The sequence below is a fragment of the Ipomoea nil genome, unplaced genomic scaffold (assembly GCF_001879475.1).
Source record: "Ipomoea nil cultivar Tokyo-kokei standard unplaced genomic scaffold, Asagao_1.1 scaffold3238, whole genome shotgun sequence".
NCBI classification, from domain to species: domain Eukaryota; kingdom Viridiplantae; phylum Streptophyta; class Magnoliopsida; order Solanales; family Convolvulaceae; genus Ipomoea; species Ipomoea nil.
In genome coordinates, this window is record NW_017619666.1 from 1676802 (window position 1) to 1696209 (window position 19408).

Genomic DNA, 19408 nt, shown 5'->3' on the forward strand with positions numbered 1-19408 from the left:
CAATTTTGTGCTATGGTGACTCGTCAATTTGAGAAATATGTCAAGTGTGTTCGGGGTGATAATGTGACAGAGTTTGAAGGGTTGAAAGAATACTTCCGTGAACATGGAATAATATATGAAACATCTTGTGTCTCCACGCCTCAACAAAATGGAAGTGTTGAACGAAAACATCGTCATATTCTCAATGTGGCGCGGTCGCTCCGATTTCAGGCTTCTCTACCAATAAAGTTCTGGGGCGAGTGTGTTTAGACAGCGACATATCTCATCAACCGGACACCCTCTTCATTTCTAGGGGGTTGCTCCATTTGAGGAAATGTATGGACGGGTTCCACCATTATCTCACATTCGTGTCTTTGGTTATAGATGTTTTGTGCATAATCAGAAGCGACATGGAGATAAATTTGCTGAACAGAGTATTCCTGGAACATTTCTTGGCTATCCTCCTAGCCAGAAAGGGTGGCGTGTTTATTGTCCAGACACAGGAAAAAGTATTGTTTCACGAGATGTTATTTTCTCGGAAAATGTGTTCCCCTTTTCGCAAGAAACAGAAGAAGACTCGGAGTCGCCACCTCCTAGCATGGACAACTTCATCCCCGAAGAGGAAGAGGAATGCGTGGAGCTTGTCCGGCCTGCCGTCGGTGCCAGGCCAACCGCCAGACCGGCGACCTGCACGTGGGCGGTACTATTGCCGACAGAGACGAGGTGGCAGTCCCGGAGGTGGGCGGTACTGCTGCCGGCAGAGACGGGATGGCAGCCCCGGAAGCTCCAGTCCCTGTTCTAGTTGATCCGAGCCTTGATCAAGTTGCTGACCCCGATGCACAAGGCAGAGGACGGCGAACGCGTATTCCTAGTGTTCGCCTTGCAGATTATGTAACATACACAGTTATTGGAGCGCCTAACACATTGTGCAAGTATCCCATCACTACCTATATTGGGTATGACAAGTTTTCTTCGACTCATAAATGTTATCTTGCTTCTCTTGATACCGAAGTAGAGCCCATAAATTTTCGTCAAGCAATTCAGTTTGAACCATGGAGGAATGCTATGCATGCGGAAATTGATGCTTTAGAGAAGAATGATACATGGACACTTGTACCTGATCTTAGACACAAGAAGCCACTTGGGAGTAAATGGGTCTACAAAATAAAAAGAAAGTCCGATGAGAGCATTGAGCGCTACAAAGCACGACTGGTGATATTCGGCAATCATCAAGTTGAGGGTCTTAACTTCAATGAGACCTTTGCACCGGTAGTAAAGTTAACGACTGTTCGCACTCTTTTAGCTGTGGCTGCAACGCGTTCGTGGGAGCTACATCAAATGGACGTATATAATGCGTTCCTTCATGGTGACTTAGATGAGGAAGTTTACATGAGGCTTCCACCGGGGTTCGCGCCATCACATTCCGATGTGGTGTGCAAACTCAAGAAGTCTCTTTATGGGCTGAGACAGGCTCCACGGTGCTGGTTTGCAAAATTGTCAGGTGCTCTGAAAAGGTACGATTTCACACAATCCGTATCTGATTATTCGTTGTTCTCGTTGCGCAGTAATCATGTTGTGGTACATGTTTTGGTGTATGTTGATGATCTTGTTATTTCGGGAGATAACACAGTTATGATTGCCAAGTTTAAATCCTACTTGGCCTCTTGTTTTCATATGAAGGATCTTGGTACTTTAAAATATTTTCTTGGCATAGAGGTAGCTCGAAATTCTTTTGGTATTTTCTTGTGTCAAAGAAAATATGCCCTTGATATTATTTCTGAGACAGATCTACTTGGTGCTCGACCACTGGGTACTCCTATGGAACCCAATCATTGTCTTGCATTGTCTGAAGCCCCACTTCTCGATGATCCCAAACCATATCGCCGCCTAGTGGGGCGTCTAGTTTATTTTTCAATCACCCGGCTAGAGTTAGCCTATGCTGTCCATACTCTGGCTCAGTTCATGAAGGATCCCCGTGATGATCATTGGAAAGCAGCGCTTGGAGTAGTGCGCTATCTAACAGGAAGTACCGGTCAAGGTATTTATCTATCCGCTAAAAATAATCTGCAATTAACTGGTTGGTGCGATTCAGATTGGGCAGCTTGTCCTTTGACTCGACGATCTTTGACCGGGTGGTTTGTTCAGCCAGGGGATTCTCCCTTCGCTTGAAAAACAAAGAAACAAACCACAGTTGCACACTCCTCAGCCGAAGCTGAATACCGAGCTTTGGCCGCAGTGACATGTGAATTAAAGTGGTTAAAGGGCCTTCTTCGTTCTCTTGGGATACACCATACGGCTCCTATGAAGATTCATTGTGACAGTACCGCTGCTCTTCACATTGCAGCGAATCTAGTCTTCCATGAACGAACAAAGCACATCGAGGTTGATTGTCACTTTGTTCGTGATGAGCTTTTACAAGGTGTAATACAAACGGAACATGTGTCTCATTGTATTGCTCCCCCCTTGTCAATTGTCATGCGATATGCAAGGAAGGACTAATCCAAATCCTATTCCATTTCATTGATTTATCTTTAAGTGATTGTTCTATAGTTTGTTCTTTAGTACTTCCTTTACTTGCTCTCTTTGCATACTTGTTACTTGCTACACACAATGTTGTTTGCGCACACTTGGACCTAGTTCTTTATAGATCGATTTGTGGGTCGCTTGTGTTCGACCACATATCATTAACTCTAAATTTGCTATCCTTTGAGAACGACAACCACAGAGAATTTACTTTTCTCAACCTACTTTCCACCCCAAGTATACTACAAAGCCCATCAGCGTGGACTTGGGAGCGGTCTGCTCTAATCCACTATGGCCTCACAAAGTTTGTCGCCCGCCGATAGACTGAGATTTGGCACCCCCGTAGTCTAGGCATACCGCTCCCCTCATTTGTTTGTTTTTTTCCTCTCATTTGTTTGTTTTTTTCAAGTTATGTTATATACCGCGTGCCAACTAAGTTCTTAGCACTCTATCTAGAAAAAGGGCCCACATTTGCTTTCGTAATTGGACTCACATTGGTCAAACCTACCCCTTAACTTTAATTATCTTTTGAGTCATGCTTCTAGGCTCATCATAAACAACGTCGAAATTAATTGAGAGATTAAATTAAAACTCGTTCAATAAATAAGAATTAAATTTCTAAAAAATCCAAAAAAATAATTTATGATTTTCCTTTATTTTATTTTACCTTATATTATCCCAAAAGTCATTATCACTAATTTACGACAACGACACTACAGTACACAAGGGTTTTTAACTTTCCCCCCAAAATATTTTTCCGCCATGGAAACACCTCCTCCTCCTCCTCAGCAACAGCAGCCGCGAAAGCGTGGCCGGCCGAAGGGCTCAACCAACAAGCCCAAAGAGGACAGAGAACGCGATTCGCATCCTTCCGGTGGCGCCACCTCTAGGAAGCGAGGCGGGGCCGGCGGTGGCAAGAAGGCCGGCGGTGGTGTTGATGAGAAGTACGCTCAGTGGAAGTCGCTGGTTCCGGTCCTCTACGACTGGTTCGCTAATCATAACCTCGTCTGGCCTTCCCTCTCTTGCCGGTAAAATGCCTTTCTATTTATCCCTGTTTCTGTTCTATGATATTAGAATTTTATCCATTTCTAAAAAATTTAAGCGGCTCTTAATGCTAGTGTTCTACTGTTCGTTGATACATGGACCTATAACTTTGTTGTTTTTGGTTTGCGAACTCAATGTGAAAATTATTTGCAATTTGGTTATAATCAGGTTCGTTATACATATCATGTGTGCGAGACAGTGTAATTTTTGTCATTTTCTTTGAAGTAATATTTAGTTTTGAGTGGAATAGATGGAAAATAACAGTAGTAATTGTTATGGGAAAAATGAATTGAATACTCCGTATTTATTTATTTTGGTATAATAAGTGAACAAGATTCAGAACTGTTTGTCGACTGTAAAAATGGTTCAGGTGGTTAACAGTTTCAGTACATGAGCACACTTAAATCTATCTGCTGCTGGTGATCTCTGTGCATTATCCATGTGTAGCTAAGATGCTGGATTGATAAACCTCCTGCATGTAATTTATTGGATTCCGCTGTTGGGCTGAACAACTGTCATTATACTTTTGTAATTTTGTATTTGTCTTTTCATTATTAAGATTTGTTGTCCATAGTTAATATTTGGATGGAATCATTGATAGATGGGGTCCTGTGATTGAGCAGCATAGTCACAAAAATTGCCAGCGTCTTTACCTTTCTGAACAGGTAAGTCTAATTTTATTCAATAACCTATAATGCCATAATGTTGAAAACCAAGGTTTCATAATATTGATAATTTTTTCTGTTAGTACACATTACTATTGCAGCAAACTAATACGTATCAACAATTTTATAATTTTTGAGAATAACAATTTTATAATTTAAAAAAAATCTTTTATTGGTTTTCATTGCATTTAATTATTGTCCTACATCCTATATACTGGATACATTACATATACTCCATATAAGTTAAGGATTTACTATTTTCATTCATGTACAATAGTAAGCTCTATTTGTCTTAGTCCAATTTCTTTAGTCTTGACTTGATCATTGGGGAAGGTGGGAGTCCAAGCTGTTTGTCGAAGAAGTTGCAATAAAATAGTCGTGATAGTAATGTGAAAATGAGTGGTAGATTTTCTTTAGCACCTTGCTTGGATTGCTTAAATACCTATTACTTCTTCTACTTCTTCACCTCAATAATAATTGTTGTTTAAAGGCGTAAGTTGCTTTCACTCCCTTCTTCGATTTCATCTAGATGCAATTCTTTCTTGCATCTGAATTTGATATTTTTGGCCATTAATTAATACATGTTGAGCTTTTCATGTCTCAATTATTAATGCTCTAACTTTCTTATTTTCCGCCATTTCACCAGACAGATCAGTCAGCACCAAACACTTTGATTATAGCTAACTGTGATGTGGTTCGGCCCAGAATTGCAGCAGAGAATCACATAGCACATGTACCTTAATTTTTTTATTTTTATTTTTTGGTCTTAAGCAATATAACGTACTCCCCTCATACCATTCAATGCCCTGATTTGTTTGTTTGTTTGTTTGTTTGTTTTTTTTTTTTTTTTTTTTTTTTTTTTTTTTTGTTTTGTTTTGAATTTAATTTCTAGTTCAATGAAGAAGCACGCTCACCATATGTCAAAAAGTACAAAACTATTATCCACCCAGGAGAGGTATGAACACCTTACTGACACTATATTTAAACACACTGTTTGACATGACCTCGACCTTGTTATTAGTGACATTCAGAACCTAGCTAATGCTTTTCTTAACATTAGCTTTTTATTTGCTAAACAATCTGCGAACACGGTAGCCCATTTGTTGGCTAAGGACGCCGTGCTCAACGCTGGTTGTAGGGAGTGGACTGTTTTTCCTCCTCCCCTTAATTCTAATGTAATCTTGGCTGAGGCCATTTAGTTTTAATGAAATCGTTGCTTCCTTTCAAAAAAAAAAAAAAAAGAAAAAAAAAAGAAAAAAGAGTTCGAGACATCAAATAATTATTTTAAGAAAATAGAAGCTACTAAGGATGAAAATTAAGAAAAAAAAAATTCAACAGGATGGGATTAGTAATCCTTTCCTTGTAGTGCAACTACCAGTGACATTATGCAGAAAATAAGATAATATTGAACTTGATGCAGTAAATCTTTGGGATCTTTTATGTGGTAAGCAGTTGATTATCAGCTGTATTTGCTATTTGAAACTTGTTACAATGTAGGTGAACAGAATCAGGGAGCTTCCTCAGAATAAAAACATAGTGGCCACCCACACTGATAGTCCTGAAGTAAGTGGTAGAATATTTTATATTTCTTTTCTGATTTTACTATTTGCTCAGTTAGTGGAATTGGATATAAGTTCAATTCTTCCAATTTATGAATTAGGTTCTGATATGGGATGTTGAAGCTCAACCTAATCGGCAGGCTGTTCTTGGAGCTGCTGTGTCACTCCCAGATTTGGTGTGTATTCTTCATTCTCTCTTTCCTAAACGTCCATCTTTGATTAATAGTGCTAATTTTATTTCAAATAAGCCCATTAGTTTGGAAATATATTTATTGGCTAGGTGGCTCAGTCTTCAGCTCATGTAAGGAGATATTTGATAGGAAACTTGTCAGTTATAGAGTATAATACTCATTAGTAGTCTGAGTTATTTGATATATATAGCTTAATCTTGTACTCTGTCTGTCTCCATAAGAGAAATAATAATTTGTTTCTCATAAGATTTAGATTACTCTCTGTATGTGAACTATGTTCAAAATTTAGTTTATAAGCGATAACAAATGAAGTTAAAAAATGTCCTGTAATTTTTGGGCAAAATAATCAGTGAAGAATCAAAATCTCCAAGTTCTATTTCCAATTATCACATGTTTTTGATAATTATGGTAAATATTTTCCACAGAAATTTTGATGTATAGCTCGCTGCATCAGTGCCCTTTAATGCAGATCTTATAAAAAATATTGGCCACACAGAAATAACTTTCAAAATATTCCACCTTCAGAGAGAGGAAAGTCTTGGTTGCAGAAGTATTTATCTGAATTTGTAAATGAATATAAATAGGTCTCCACACTTACAAGTGCTTAAGTAACCTATAATTTTAAAGGGCTAAGTTATAATGCATTTTCCCTTAGGTTGATTTTTAAGGCAATTTATTTCATGAGAGATGCACCACCTATGATTTAAATATATACGATCTTATTTTTGCAGACATTGACTGGACATCAAGATAATGCAGAATTTGCTCTGGCAATGTGCCCCATTGAGCCCTTTGTACTCTCTGGAGGTTGGATTTTTTTGTCTTTTAAATTATTTTTAATTTTTGATTGTCACTTTTATCAATTTTTTTTCTCTAGTTTTGTTAACTGACTTATGATTGTTACTACAAGTCTACAACAAATTGAAATCTCAATCATGCATTATATTGATCTTTGAATTTTGATTATCTGCTTTCGTTATATTGCTTTGTCATTACTTAGTGATTTGACACAAAGACACTTTTGTTATATGGATGCAGAAACTCCTTGATACTTTTTAGCTTAAATAGATATTTGAGTAATTCAAGTTAGTCCTGGTTTCTCTTTTCATGTGTGAACCTCTTTGCCAGGAAAAGACAAATATGTGGTCTTGTGGAGTATTCAGGATCACATATCAACATTGGCCACAGACACACAGAGGTCTGTAGGATCGGCAGGCTCATCAATTATGGCTGTTAATAATCCTTCTATTGGAGCCCGTGGAATCTTTCAAGGGCATGAGGATACTGTTGAAGATGTTCAGTTCTGCCCATCAAGGTAACTATGACATCTATGCCTTTGGTTTTCTTTTCTGGATGCAATGAGAAAACAATATTGATTGATGATAGCTCTCTAATCCTTTTTTCTTTTGTGATTTGAGGTTTCTGATTGGTCTTCTGGCATTGGTGCAGTTCTCAGGAATTTTGTAGTGTTGGTGATGATTCGTGCCTCATCCTATGGGATGCTCGAGTTGGTCCTAATCCAGCTGTAAAGGTAAAATGGACCTCTTTGTTGTTTGATAATCTTTATTTTTCCTTTTTGTTTTTTAAATGCATTTCTGAACTCTGAAGAGTTTAGAATTAAAGAGTTCCAAGTGTTTATATAGGCTAAGATTCTGTACTTGCGTATCTTTACATTTTGCAAGCAGGTTGAAAAAGCTCATAATGCAGATCTTCACTGTGTTGACTGGAATCCTCATGATGACAATCTTATAATAACTGGGTATTTCTCTATCTCATAAATTTTTGGAAACTTGTGTCTTTAATGATGTAAAAAGGAAGTGTCTTTATTATTGTTGTTGTGAAGGACTGACTATTTGTTTGTTTTGCCATTTAGCTCTGCAGATAATTCTGTCTGCTTGTTTGATAGACGTAGTTTAACTTCAAATGGAGTTGGTTCACCAATTCATATATTTCAACATCACAAAGCGGCAGTTCTTTGTGTGCAGGTATTAAGCTGGTTTGTCTTGTTCCATTGAGTCTTGCTAATGCAATTCTCTAGATGATTTACTGATTGCCACAAATTAAGCCGTTTTATTCTCCAGTGGTCTCCAGATAAGTCATCTGTTTTTGGGAGTTGTGCAGAGGATGGTCGACTTAATATTTGGGATTATGAGAAGGTAATATTCTATTGCAATGAAAATCCTAGGAATTTAATGCAAGTGATTATATAGTTGCAATGAAGCTGTGGTATTAAATTCAATTCCAGACAAGTCATCATGCACATACTTTTTCATATTACTCTATGTGTTTTCATTTTTTATACTATCACTATATGGTTTTGATGCTACAATATTGAATTATTGATACTACAGTCGACACAAGTGTAGCTTTGGTTATATTACCAAATTACAGTATTAAAGGTGAACGAATGTAGTATCAAGAAATGGTGCATGCTGGGGTAACCCCAGCCAAAATGGCAAGAGATCCACACTTGTAACCACAAGGTCACGAGTTCGAATCCTTGCCCCCTTGGTTTGAGCCAGTCAACTATGGGTAACCTAAGCTGGTTTACTTCCTTGTGGTCCTTTGTCAGCTAGGGTCACAAGGAGGGGTTTACTCACACTCGAAAGGGTTGTGGGGTTTTCCTCGTCATCCAAAAGAAAAAACTTCTAATCTAATGTAAATACTATATCTTATCTTATGAAATGTCTCTATTATCTTACAGGTTGGTGAGGATACTGAGACACCTGCTGCTGGCTTATTTTTCCAGCATGCTGGGCACAGGTTACTGCATTCTCCAAACTTTCCTCGATCAACTTATGTTACAATTGCTACGGGGCTACCACATGCTCTTTGTCTTGAGTTTGAACATGTTATAATTGCTGCAATATGCTCATTTGTGATGATATCCGTATAATTTTGGTTAGGGATAAAGTTGTAGACTTCCAGTGGAATGCATCTGATCCATGGACAATTGTTAGCGTATCTGATGACTGTGACTCCAGTGGTAGAGGCGGTGGCACACTGCAGGTAGTAAAATGTTGTTGTTGTTGAGACTATCCTTTCTTCCTACTTGTGTCTGATGTATAGAAATTCACATCACCATGTGTGCAGATATGGCGGATGCTTGATTTGCTGTATCGGCCTAAAGAGGAAGCTTTGGCAGAGCTCCAAAGGTTCAAAGACCATATTAGCAACTGTACTTCCAACCAAGCCTGAGCTGAGAGTCCTTCATGTCTGGTAGTCTGACTAATTGGTAATAACCCCATAGCCCATAGGTCATAGCTAGTATTAGCTGCAGCAGTCAATTCTGCGAATTATAGGATTGGCGGTTGAGATTCTCATAACACCCAGATTGTCTACCAAATTTACCCACTCCGATAAGTCTTGAATTTTTTCATTGAGATATTATTGCATTTGCAATTGAAAAGTGGGTTTTATGGTCATTAGGTCTGCATGATCGGAAGACTTATCCATGGACTGATATAGGTAGAAATGAAAAATGTCTGATTTCTTTTAATTATAAAATTCTTTCAAAATAAATTAGCGCTTTTGACCCCTTAATTTTTTTACTTTTCATTCTCTCTTCCCTTTTAACTTATACCATAGGGGGAAGTACTTTCCTTGCCGTCTTTCTTGTAATATGCGTTTTAACCATTGATTTTAAAGAGAGTAGCCAGTTTGAGAAACTATCCAAAATCAACAGCAACATCCAGGTTTAGGTTGTTAGGAATGGACGTTGACAACATATTTCAATATTTGAAGGTGTTGTTGGAGACCTTAATTGTTTGAACTTTGAATACTGGAGATCAAATCTTTGCTGATGGGTTGGTTTTTTATTATTTTTTTTTATTTTTAAAGAGTAAGAACATTAAGATTTAATAATGTCCAAAAAAAGTTCAGTACAGAAGAAGTTGCCACATTATTCCATACCATATTTCATTGCAATACGACATATTACCAGATGGCTAAAAATAGGCATTTATAACCATAACAATGACCTACTAAGAAGAAGAAGAGGATTTAGGCTTTTTCAGTAGCGAGATCGAGAGGAGAGTAGATTACGTCGGCAGCCATTACTGTCAGCAAAATAAAATACTTGGACAACAGTGCCGGCTTTAACACCAGAGGCTTTCCGCTCATCCACGCCATCCTTCTACACAACTTTCCTGTTAGAAAGCAAAACTGGATAACCGTCTTCTTCAACTCAATCATACATCTGACGAGTCTAACAAATCTCTTTCACTTATTGATGGGTTGCTTGTTGAAGGGCATTCCTTGCAAGTCGATGAATCTAGCATGACAGGGGAGAGCGATTATGTGGAGGTAAACCACAATCAAAATCCATTCTTAATTTCAAGCACAAAGGTTGTAGATGGATATGGTCAGATGCTCTGTTGGAATGAACACAACTTGGGGCGAGATGAAGATGGTGTAGGTTAGGAGAAGAGAGAACCATGTTTAATGGTCGAGAGTAATTGGCAAATATAACTCCATGAAAAAAAATTATTAACAAAATTTCTAATTATATAACATTAGGGACTAAATGTTCCATGGATAATTAAAGGACAAAGTATATTCAAATTAATTAATAGGAGCTAAATTTTTAAAAGTAAAACAATTGAGGGATCAAAAATGTTATTTTCCCTAATGTTTAAACATAATGATAGAGTTGGAAATTAAATTATTATTTACAATGAGGAAATTTTAATTTTGGTCTATTGACTATTGCACTTGTGTTAATTGCAACACTTGACTTTCAAAAATGTTAATTTAATACCTTGACTATGCAATTCTTATCAATTTTGGTCATGCCGGTCAAATTACCGGCCAAATGTGACCGAAATTTTTTTAATAAAAAGATTTGTTATTAGTTTATGAGTTTAATAAAAATCGATTGAAAAATATCGTTATTAAAAATCAGGAATTACCTCAAGTGTTAAACAGTAAAATAGATTGAATAATTTAGAATGTTAAATGATAAAAATATTAATTTGGAATGAAATTTGAAATTGCAACCAGAGACAAATGAGTGAAATAACTCAACCAAATTAAAACTCCGCGATGTCAATCCATTTATTATCTCTTCTTTTTTCTTCTCAAAAAATTAAATCTTCAATCCCAAGAGCCCCTAACACCCCGACCTAACAGATCAGAGCAGTTAGGAGGATGTAAATCATATAACTCAACTGAACCATAGAGACTAGACTTTTACTTACTGTGGACAAAGAGCCCCTCAGTCACTGAACCACAGATGCTATTTATTATCTCTTCTTCTTTAAATATATGGGTAGGCATGCCAGCTTAGGTTGAGCCTTGATGTATATAATAAGGATACGATCGATGCAACACGCGGCGTGCAAAGCTTAACTCGTGTAAGCTTCTTCTATTACTCAGCAATGCAATATGATGAAGTAGCTAGTAGTTAGTCAGTCTGCAATCTGCATATACGCAGCCAACATTTGTACGTTGAATTCAAATTTGGTCTATTTTGGGGCTAGCTAGCTAGCTAGGATATATTCAGCTCACCTTGCTCCAATCTTCCCTATAAATAGACTGCCGGCCGGCCTCCTCTTTTCGTTCCTATCAATTCAAGAAACGTAACACCTATATAAAGGAATTGAAAATGAAGTACTCTATTATGTTTCTTGTTCTCTTTGCTTTAGCCTTGTTGTTGACACCAACAACAACAATGGCACAACGGTGCGGGAGACAAGGCGGTGGGCGTGTGTGCGCCAACCACCTTTGCTGCAGCCAGTGGGGGTACTGTGGCTCCTCTTTTGACTACTGTGGAGCTGGCTGCCAGAGCCAATGCCGATCAACTGCTAAGTCGTCGGATCCCGCCGGTACCGGTGGTGCCAACTGATCGATACTATACGCCCGCGGCCCGCATAATAACATAATCCATTATCCCACGTTAGACCGGACCACCATGCACGCCCGCAGTTGTGCCGTAACCCTAGCCAAGAGTTATGGCATATTGGCATGCAAAATAAAACATGTGTCATCGTCGATCGTTTAGTTTAATACATCATCTCGATCATAAATCTTACGATTGCCCTGCCTACTGTATTTTGTAAACTCCGACTACTTTTGTTTTAATTTTGAATAAGATGAGGCCTGCAAAGCTCCATTTTTTAATTTTTCATTAATTTTATTATTAATTCGCTTACTAATATGTGGGATACTCGTGCATGCATATATCTAAATAAAAACATAATAAGTTTCCATTCATATTATATTTCTCATTTAGGTATATTTTTCTTAATTAATTTTTAATACATTATATTTCAAAAGTTATAATATATAATATAATTTTTAGATAAAATATTATATATAACTCTGGTTGTCATTTCCCATCATTATTCTCTCTCTCTCTCTCTCTCTCACACACACACACACACACACACACACACACACACACACACACACACACACACACACACACACACACACACACACACACACACACACACACACACACACACATATATATATATATATATATATATATATATATATATATATATATATATATATATAACTGATGGGAATGTGAGATCCGGGGGTCCATTTTGTTAGTAAAGTATTGACCCAAATGAGAGTGTGAAAGGAAGGAGGTTGACCCAAGTCTAATTGGGTTAAGAGGACAAGCAGTCATGGTGACCCAAAAGCACAAAGGATCGTCGTTATATCGTGGACGACCGTGGTGTACATTCACGTACCGTGGTCAAAACGGCGCCGTTAGTTTTAACGGAGCGCACACTTTTTTGTATGTTAATTACCAACTGACACTACAGTATATCTAAATCGACACTGCATCACGTATTATTTTTATATTATCAAATGAAACTGCAGTTATATAATGATACTGTAGTTGTAGTGAAATGAAACCACAGTGTATATAAAATGAAACAGAATAACATTTCACATATTTGAGTGTCTATTGTACAATTAAGCTGTAATTATATCAAAATGATCATGTAATTGTGTTTTAATAAAACTATAGTGTACATAAAATAAAATTAAGAGTGAATTTCATTTTTGGTCCTACTGTTATAGGAGCATTTCCAATTTCAGTCCACTTTAATTTTTTTTGCCACTTTACAATCACTGTTATTAAATGTGTTCCACTTTTAGTCCACCGTTAATATTTCCGTCAAGAGGCCGTATAATCAAAGGGTATTTTGGTCTTTTTATGTTTGTCTCTTCTCTTTTAATCCAGGCGCTTCGTCCTCCTCCTCCGATATTCGAAGATGGCTCTTCGAACAACGAGAATGGGAAGCCAAAGCTACATCGTTTCGTTCGAACATGGGCCGGCGAGGTTTCTTAGGTTTTAGGTTTAATGTTCTCATTTCTTTAGTCAAACATAGTCTTAGAGGAGAAAAAATGTCAAAATACCCCTAGATTACACGGCCTCTTGATGGAAATACTAACGGTGGGACTAAAAGTGGAACACATTCAATAATAGTGGTTATAAAGTGGCAAAAAAAATTAAGATTGACTAAAATTGGAAACGCCCTTATAACAGTAGGACCAAAAATGGAATTCACTCTAAAATATACTCCGTATTAAATAACATTTTCACATATTTGAGTTTACAAATATTGAATGAAACTGTAGTTATATCGAAATGAAACTGAAAAACAGAGTTACTTTTTGCAGAAGGGTGCAGAACGGCGAGAAACAGATGTCGTTTCTTTTCGATTATAATTTGCCCAAAAAGGAGGAGAGAGAAACAGTTCATGGAGCATAATCGCCGGCGGCGGGCGGGGCGCCTCCGGTCGTGCCGGCAGCACCCAACCGACCTGGGACCTCCAACATAGAAGCCAAGCTTCAACCCACCAACCCACATCACCTCTTGCTTACCAAGCCGCGAAACCTTTTATTTGTTCCGACTTTCTCGGGCGGGCAGACTTGACCGTCAGCCACCTCAGGGAACGGCGTGACCAGCGGGGCGGGAATGACAACGGCACCCCCCCTTTCCCGAGGCGGTGCATTGTGGTGTTCGGACTAGTGCGGTAGGCTATGGAGGGGTACGATACGACATGAGGGATTGGTAATCGACCCTTTAGGCTAGTGCATGGCTAGTAATGTGAGCTCATCGGACTTCCCATGGTGTGGCGTGACTAGCCGGGGCCATGCGCCCCCCGGCTCACCATCGGCGCCCCCACCGGCTAGGGGTGGTAGTAGCAGGTAGGGAGGGGTGGTAGAGAAGGTGGGTGAGAAGCTGGAGACATGAGTGAAGACGTGGGGCATGTAGCATTGGTGGAAGGGTGTTGATCCGATGGCGTACATGTGGATGATGCAAGGTGTGGGGGTCAGACTATAAATAGGGACCCTGGATTCTCAACAGGGGCAACTCAGACATGATAAGCACTACGGTCTAGCGGCCTCTAGTTTATACCTTCAATCCAATCACCTAGGTTTGATTCCTGTTAGTTATAGCCCACCCCGTGGGCCTTATTTTTTTTTTTTTATTAGGGCCGTCATTCTGGGCCTGTACCTCGGACTTTGTACGTACTATTTTGGGCCTAGCGCCCCGAGTTTTCCAACCCCATTCTATACCCTGTTTATGGTGGTCCCGGTCTCAATAAAACAATCAATAACAAATAAGATATGTACTAATTTTTTAATAGCTTGTAATATTGATTAGTTTTTTAATAATTTTAAAAAAAAATTTGTAATTTTAATTAATTTTTTTCTATTATTATTGATTAACTTTTTATAGTTAAATAACATTTATACCGTGCATTACACAGGTAAAATGCGGTAAATTATGTTGTGGAAATGTGTTCAGCATGTGTATGGTGAACACAGGGGCAGATCCATAATTTCTATACTGTAAATTCATATATATATATATATATATATATATATATATATATATATATATATATATATATATAATTTTTTTTGAAAATGTAGATTCATAATTTTGTTTTCATTTGTTGTACTTTACATATATTATAAATCTAAAGTATAGAAATTATGAATCTACAGTACAGAAATTATGAATCTACAGTATAGAAATTATGAATCTACGGTACAGAAATTATGAATCTACAGTATAGAAATTATGAATCTACGGTATAGATGTTATGAATCTACAGTATAGAAATTATGAACCTACAACTTAGAAATTATGGATCTATCCTGTTAACAACAAATGAAAAACAAAATTATGAATCTACATTTTCAAATAAAATAAATAAAAATTATGAATCTACAGTATAGAAATTATGGATATACCCATGTGTTCACCATGCGCATGGTGAACACGTTTCCACAGCATAACTATTGGTAAAATACTAGTATAGATATATAGATATAGATAGTATAGATTCACCATTATCCTTGTCCAAATCCCGATGGAAAATTATTGTGTGGACCATGGCCCACACTGTGTTATGTGAACCATAACAAAAAACACATTTTTAATATACTAAATGTACATTATTTTTGTACTGAATATACATTATACAATATAATGTATACTCACTACATATACAAAAATAATTTACATTCCCTGAATATAATATACATTATTTTTATACTGAATGTATATTATTTTTGTACTAAATGTACATTATTTTATAATATACAAAATATGATTCACACAACTTGTATTCACCATGCTCCACACAATAACGATTGAATCCCGATAACACTCATTTAATGGGCCAACATCAGCCCAACAGCCCATGAGTTTTGGCGGGAAACCTGTCGGTCTTCTTTGTTTCGTTTGGTTGCGTTTCTATCTTGCGCTCGACAGTGTTCAAACGTCAAACCATCAATGTCGAAATTACCAGAAATAACCTCTCTCTTCACAGCCCTCGCATCGAAGCTCCGAGACGTAGAAACGACGGCCGAAAATGAAGATCAAAATCTCGACCATGCCGTCGGGAATCTCAGCCGTTTGCTCAACCTTTCCGAAACCACTCCTAAGGTTCCGGTTTTGGACACTGCACTCTCCCTCATGTGCTTCACTGCCCCACAGGTCAGTCATATTATCTCAAAACAATTTAATTTCAAGAATATCGTCGTATCTTAGAACTACTTTTGCTGCACTTTTCTGATCAGTTAATTTTGAACTTTGTTAGGTCTTCGATTCTATGATTGAGTTCATGGTGAAAACAATTGTTACTGTTCTATCTTCATCAGTTGAATGCGAGGTTGTAAAATGCGGCAGTGAGGAAGATTTACAGTTTCGCGGGTCGATTTCGGGCCAGGGATGTGTTGGAATGATAGAAGCTTGTGCTGATGTTTTGCAAAAATTGGAAGCATTTAGAGGTATTCTGTGGATTTCTCTTTCCGATTAATAATATAATGTGGGTATTTGATGATAGATGTAGAAAATGTGCCCTTTATTTGTATGTGGATTATTTGGTGATAGAAAAGCTATCTTTTTAATGCTTTCTACATAGCTGTGGCAGCAGATCTTTCTCCTTCACTGCTGTATGCTGTTGTAAGAGTGGCAACATTGGCATCACGCCATCATTATTCAGTGCAAATGGCTGAGATGAAAGCTACGCCTAAGAGGAACTCTGCTTTTGCAAAGTTGCTTTGCCATTCACCTAGGGACTTCAACTTCAGAAGTGGAGAAATTCCATTAAGGTATGTTGTAGTTTACATATACAATTCTTACTATTTTTGAAGTTTTAAGTGGACTCACTGCATTTCAGAAGTGTAAGGGGTAATCCATTTCTCTTTGGGGAAACACTATTTAACAATTAAGACTTAAGAGTGTGCTCTGATTGAGGCCTATAAGATACTATTTAGAAACCATTAATCATTAGATGCCACATATAATATTAGATTTGGGGGTAAGCATTTTTTTCCTATGCTTTGTGGAACTACTGATTTGGTCCCCATTTTTGGGGTCACCACTTTAATTCCACATATTTTCAGACTGTAGAGGTATTTATCCTTGAGAAACATTGTTATTGCAGTTTTGGTCTAAAAATTGAGTGACCAAAATCTCTAGTGTTAGGAACCATTTCCACAGGTTACGATGTTTTGAGACCCCCCTGAAGAAATCCCTATTATATTCTATACCCAGTACGGGCACCCAAAACCATCAATAACCACAATCCATTATGGCATTATTTGGAATCAGTAAAAGTTCCATCTAAGTCTAATTATAGTATTTACTATCGTGTAACCTGCGAACGCTTTAATTTTGTTTACCACTTGCTTTGTAGGTTGCTATGGTGGCTGCTTGATCCTATTCTTCTAAAGAATGACATAACCCAAATTTTACAAGAGGCCACTGATCGACCTTTCCTTTGCTTAGTAAAGGAATTTTATGAGAGGACTGACTGGCACTCTGTTTTGATATGTTTGGTTCTTTCTCCTACTATGTTTATTGAGACAAGGGCTCTATTACATAACTGGTTTTTGCTGACGTGAGTTCCTAAAATTGTATTCCTTTTCTCCTAATAGATAGCTTTTGAAATAAAGATGCCTATGGTAGTGAACTTTTGGTTTATTCCTATGGTAGTGAACTTTTGGTTTATTTCTGATGGTAACTAATAACTAGAGCTGATTTATATCTTTGATAGAGTATTTGATTAAAAGCTACCGACTGCAGTGATAACACTTCTCTATGGAATATATGACCCAAGGCTTTGGATGGTTCATAATTGTGTTGTTCACTGAACAAGTTTCAGAAGTGGTTAAATATATCTGATATGCTATTTAAACTTGATAGGGTTCATTATACATAACAGGGGTTTGGCTTCTATCTTAGAGCTTCAAACTGAACTGGTCTTGCGGGTACTAGATGTTGGTTCCAGACCAATGTGCTGGGGAATACCAATGGAGATTGCATTAAAGCTTCCATTTTCTCATGCGTACTTTCCTTGTGAAAACCAGCTATTGAGAATTCTTGCAGGTCCACTGTCCTGGGACAGTTTTAGGCATTTAGTTTGTGAAGTTATAAAACCAGATTGTGCTGGTAATCAGCTTAATACAGCTTCCAACCAAGCTGCAAAGGCTTCAAGAGTAGATCACAATTCTTGTTGGTATGTTTTTTGCTTTAAGCTATAGCAATACGTGAGTTCAACTGTTCCAAGTTTCTGACTAAACTGTTACATTACAGGGCAATGGCAATAAACTTCCCCAATTGGTTCTTTTTTGCCTCTTTGCTTCTCTTCCTTGACAGGAGTTCTAAAGACAACTGCTATTTGAAATGTATATCTTGGTTGAACAAGCCTGAACAGTCATGTGGTGCCTCAGTTCCTTATTCTGCTGCTGCTGCAAGGTTTATTGCGTGGGTTTTAAACCCTAAAGGCGATTCTTGCCAGGACTTATTAGTCGAGTATTTGACTACACTTTCAAACATGTGGACTCTTGAGCGCTGTGATTCTCGAAAACGCATTGAATCCACTGGGTGCAACACGAATAAAGCTCGGAGGTCATTATCAGTTAAAAGGGGCAACACTAATTCTTCCAACTTTGACTGCCAAACACTGCAGGTCTGGCTCAAAGAAGTTCAAGACATTCATGTCAGATACTCTAAAAAACTTAATGAACATTTTGCAGACCATTCACAAGGAGTTGGGTTTCAGAAAAATATTCTGTACAGGAAGATCCCATTGGGTATCTTGCTCGGTTACTCTGATCGTATAAGCAACATGGAAAGTGAACTACTTTTGCATTACGCTGCAACGGGCACTCTCCACACTCTCAAGCATATGAAGTATAACGATGAATGGCGACAAGGCCAGGTTACACTGACTAGCAAATATACAAGAAACGAGGCTATTGCAGGAGCCAGTATTGCCTTTCATCTAACTGATGCAACTGAAAGTATGTCGACTTCTATGTTTGAGACCGAAGAGAGTGGACTAAAATTTTTGTGCAAGGTGAAAGGAAAGGTCGGGAAGTATCTGCTCAATTGTGTTAAGCGGCTGCTCCAACTCAATGCAGATGAAGACTATGGACAGCAGACACTGAGGGATCTGTACCTTAGAATGGTTCAGTGGAAACATCAAGGGCAGGATATTTGCAGCAGTTTGAAGGATTGGAATGATGTTGTTGATGCCTTGAAGTGCGCCTCGGCATCCCCCTGTTAATGAGTGTTGTTTTGTGAAAGCAAAGGTCTTCAAATGAGTGACATTTCACAGTAAGTTTAGTATGATTTCTTTTTCTTAGCCATATTTGGTGGTGGTTTTTTTTTTTGGTATACTTTGAAAGGTTGGTAATTAAGTCACTAAAAGATTATTGTGACATTGTAAGATTTAGTAATATTTTTAAAATTGTCTTATTACATTGACTTTTATTTGTTTATTACAATTAGTCTCACTTAAATTTTGTCATCCCCAACGGGGAGGGGGCAGCAGCCCCCCACCCCACCCTCACCCTCACCCCTACTCCCACCCCATATATATTTTTGTATGTATATATGTATATATAGTACAAGTTTTAGTATTAGTATAAAAAAAACTATTAAATGTGAGCAAGA

At 37.8% G+C, this 19408-nt stretch overlaps 2 protein-coding genes across 4 annotated transcripts; both read left to right on the top strand.

The window, feature by feature from the left end:
• Positions 1–3194: 3194 nt before the first annotated feature.
• LOC109169008 (WD-40 repeat-containing protein MSI4-like) lies at positions 3195–9384 on the top strand. Its single transcript, XM_019317890.1, has 15 exons — positions 3195–3530; positions 4148–4211; positions 4858–4944; positions 5104–5166; positions 5709–5774; positions 5872–5946; positions 6693–6768; positions 7090–7276; positions 7411–7492; positions 7647–7720; positions 7835–7946; positions 8043–8117; positions 8666–8724; positions 8868–8970; positions 9055–9384. The coding sequence occupies exons 1-15, from the start codon at positions 3265–3267 to the stop codon at positions 9157–9159; spliced, it is 1494 nt and encodes a 497-aa protein (XP_019173435.1). The 5' UTR covers positions 3195–3264; the 3' UTR covers positions 9160–9384.
• A 6337-nt stretch (positions 9385–15721) lies between these two features.
• LOC109169005 lies at positions 15722–19150 on the top strand. 3 transcript variants are annotated; one of them, XM_019317883.1, is made up of 6 exons: positions 15722–15940; positions 16044–16233; positions 16368–16557; positions 17145–17348; positions 17673–17966; positions 18044–19150. In XM_019317883.1, exons 1-6 carry the CDS (start codon positions 15737–15739, stop codon positions 19017–19019), a joined length of 2058 nt encoding a protein of 685 aa, XP_019173428.1. In that variant the 5' UTR covers positions 15722–15736; the 3' UTR covers positions 19020–19150. The 3 variants fall into 3 exon arrangements, with proteins under 3 accessions (XP_019173428.1, XP_019173429.1, XP_019173430.1); XM_019317884.1 differs by having other exon boundaries at positions 16377–16557; XM_019317885.1 differs by having other exon boundaries at positions 16380–16557.
• The last annotated feature ends 258 nt before the right edge of the window (positions 19151–19408 follow it).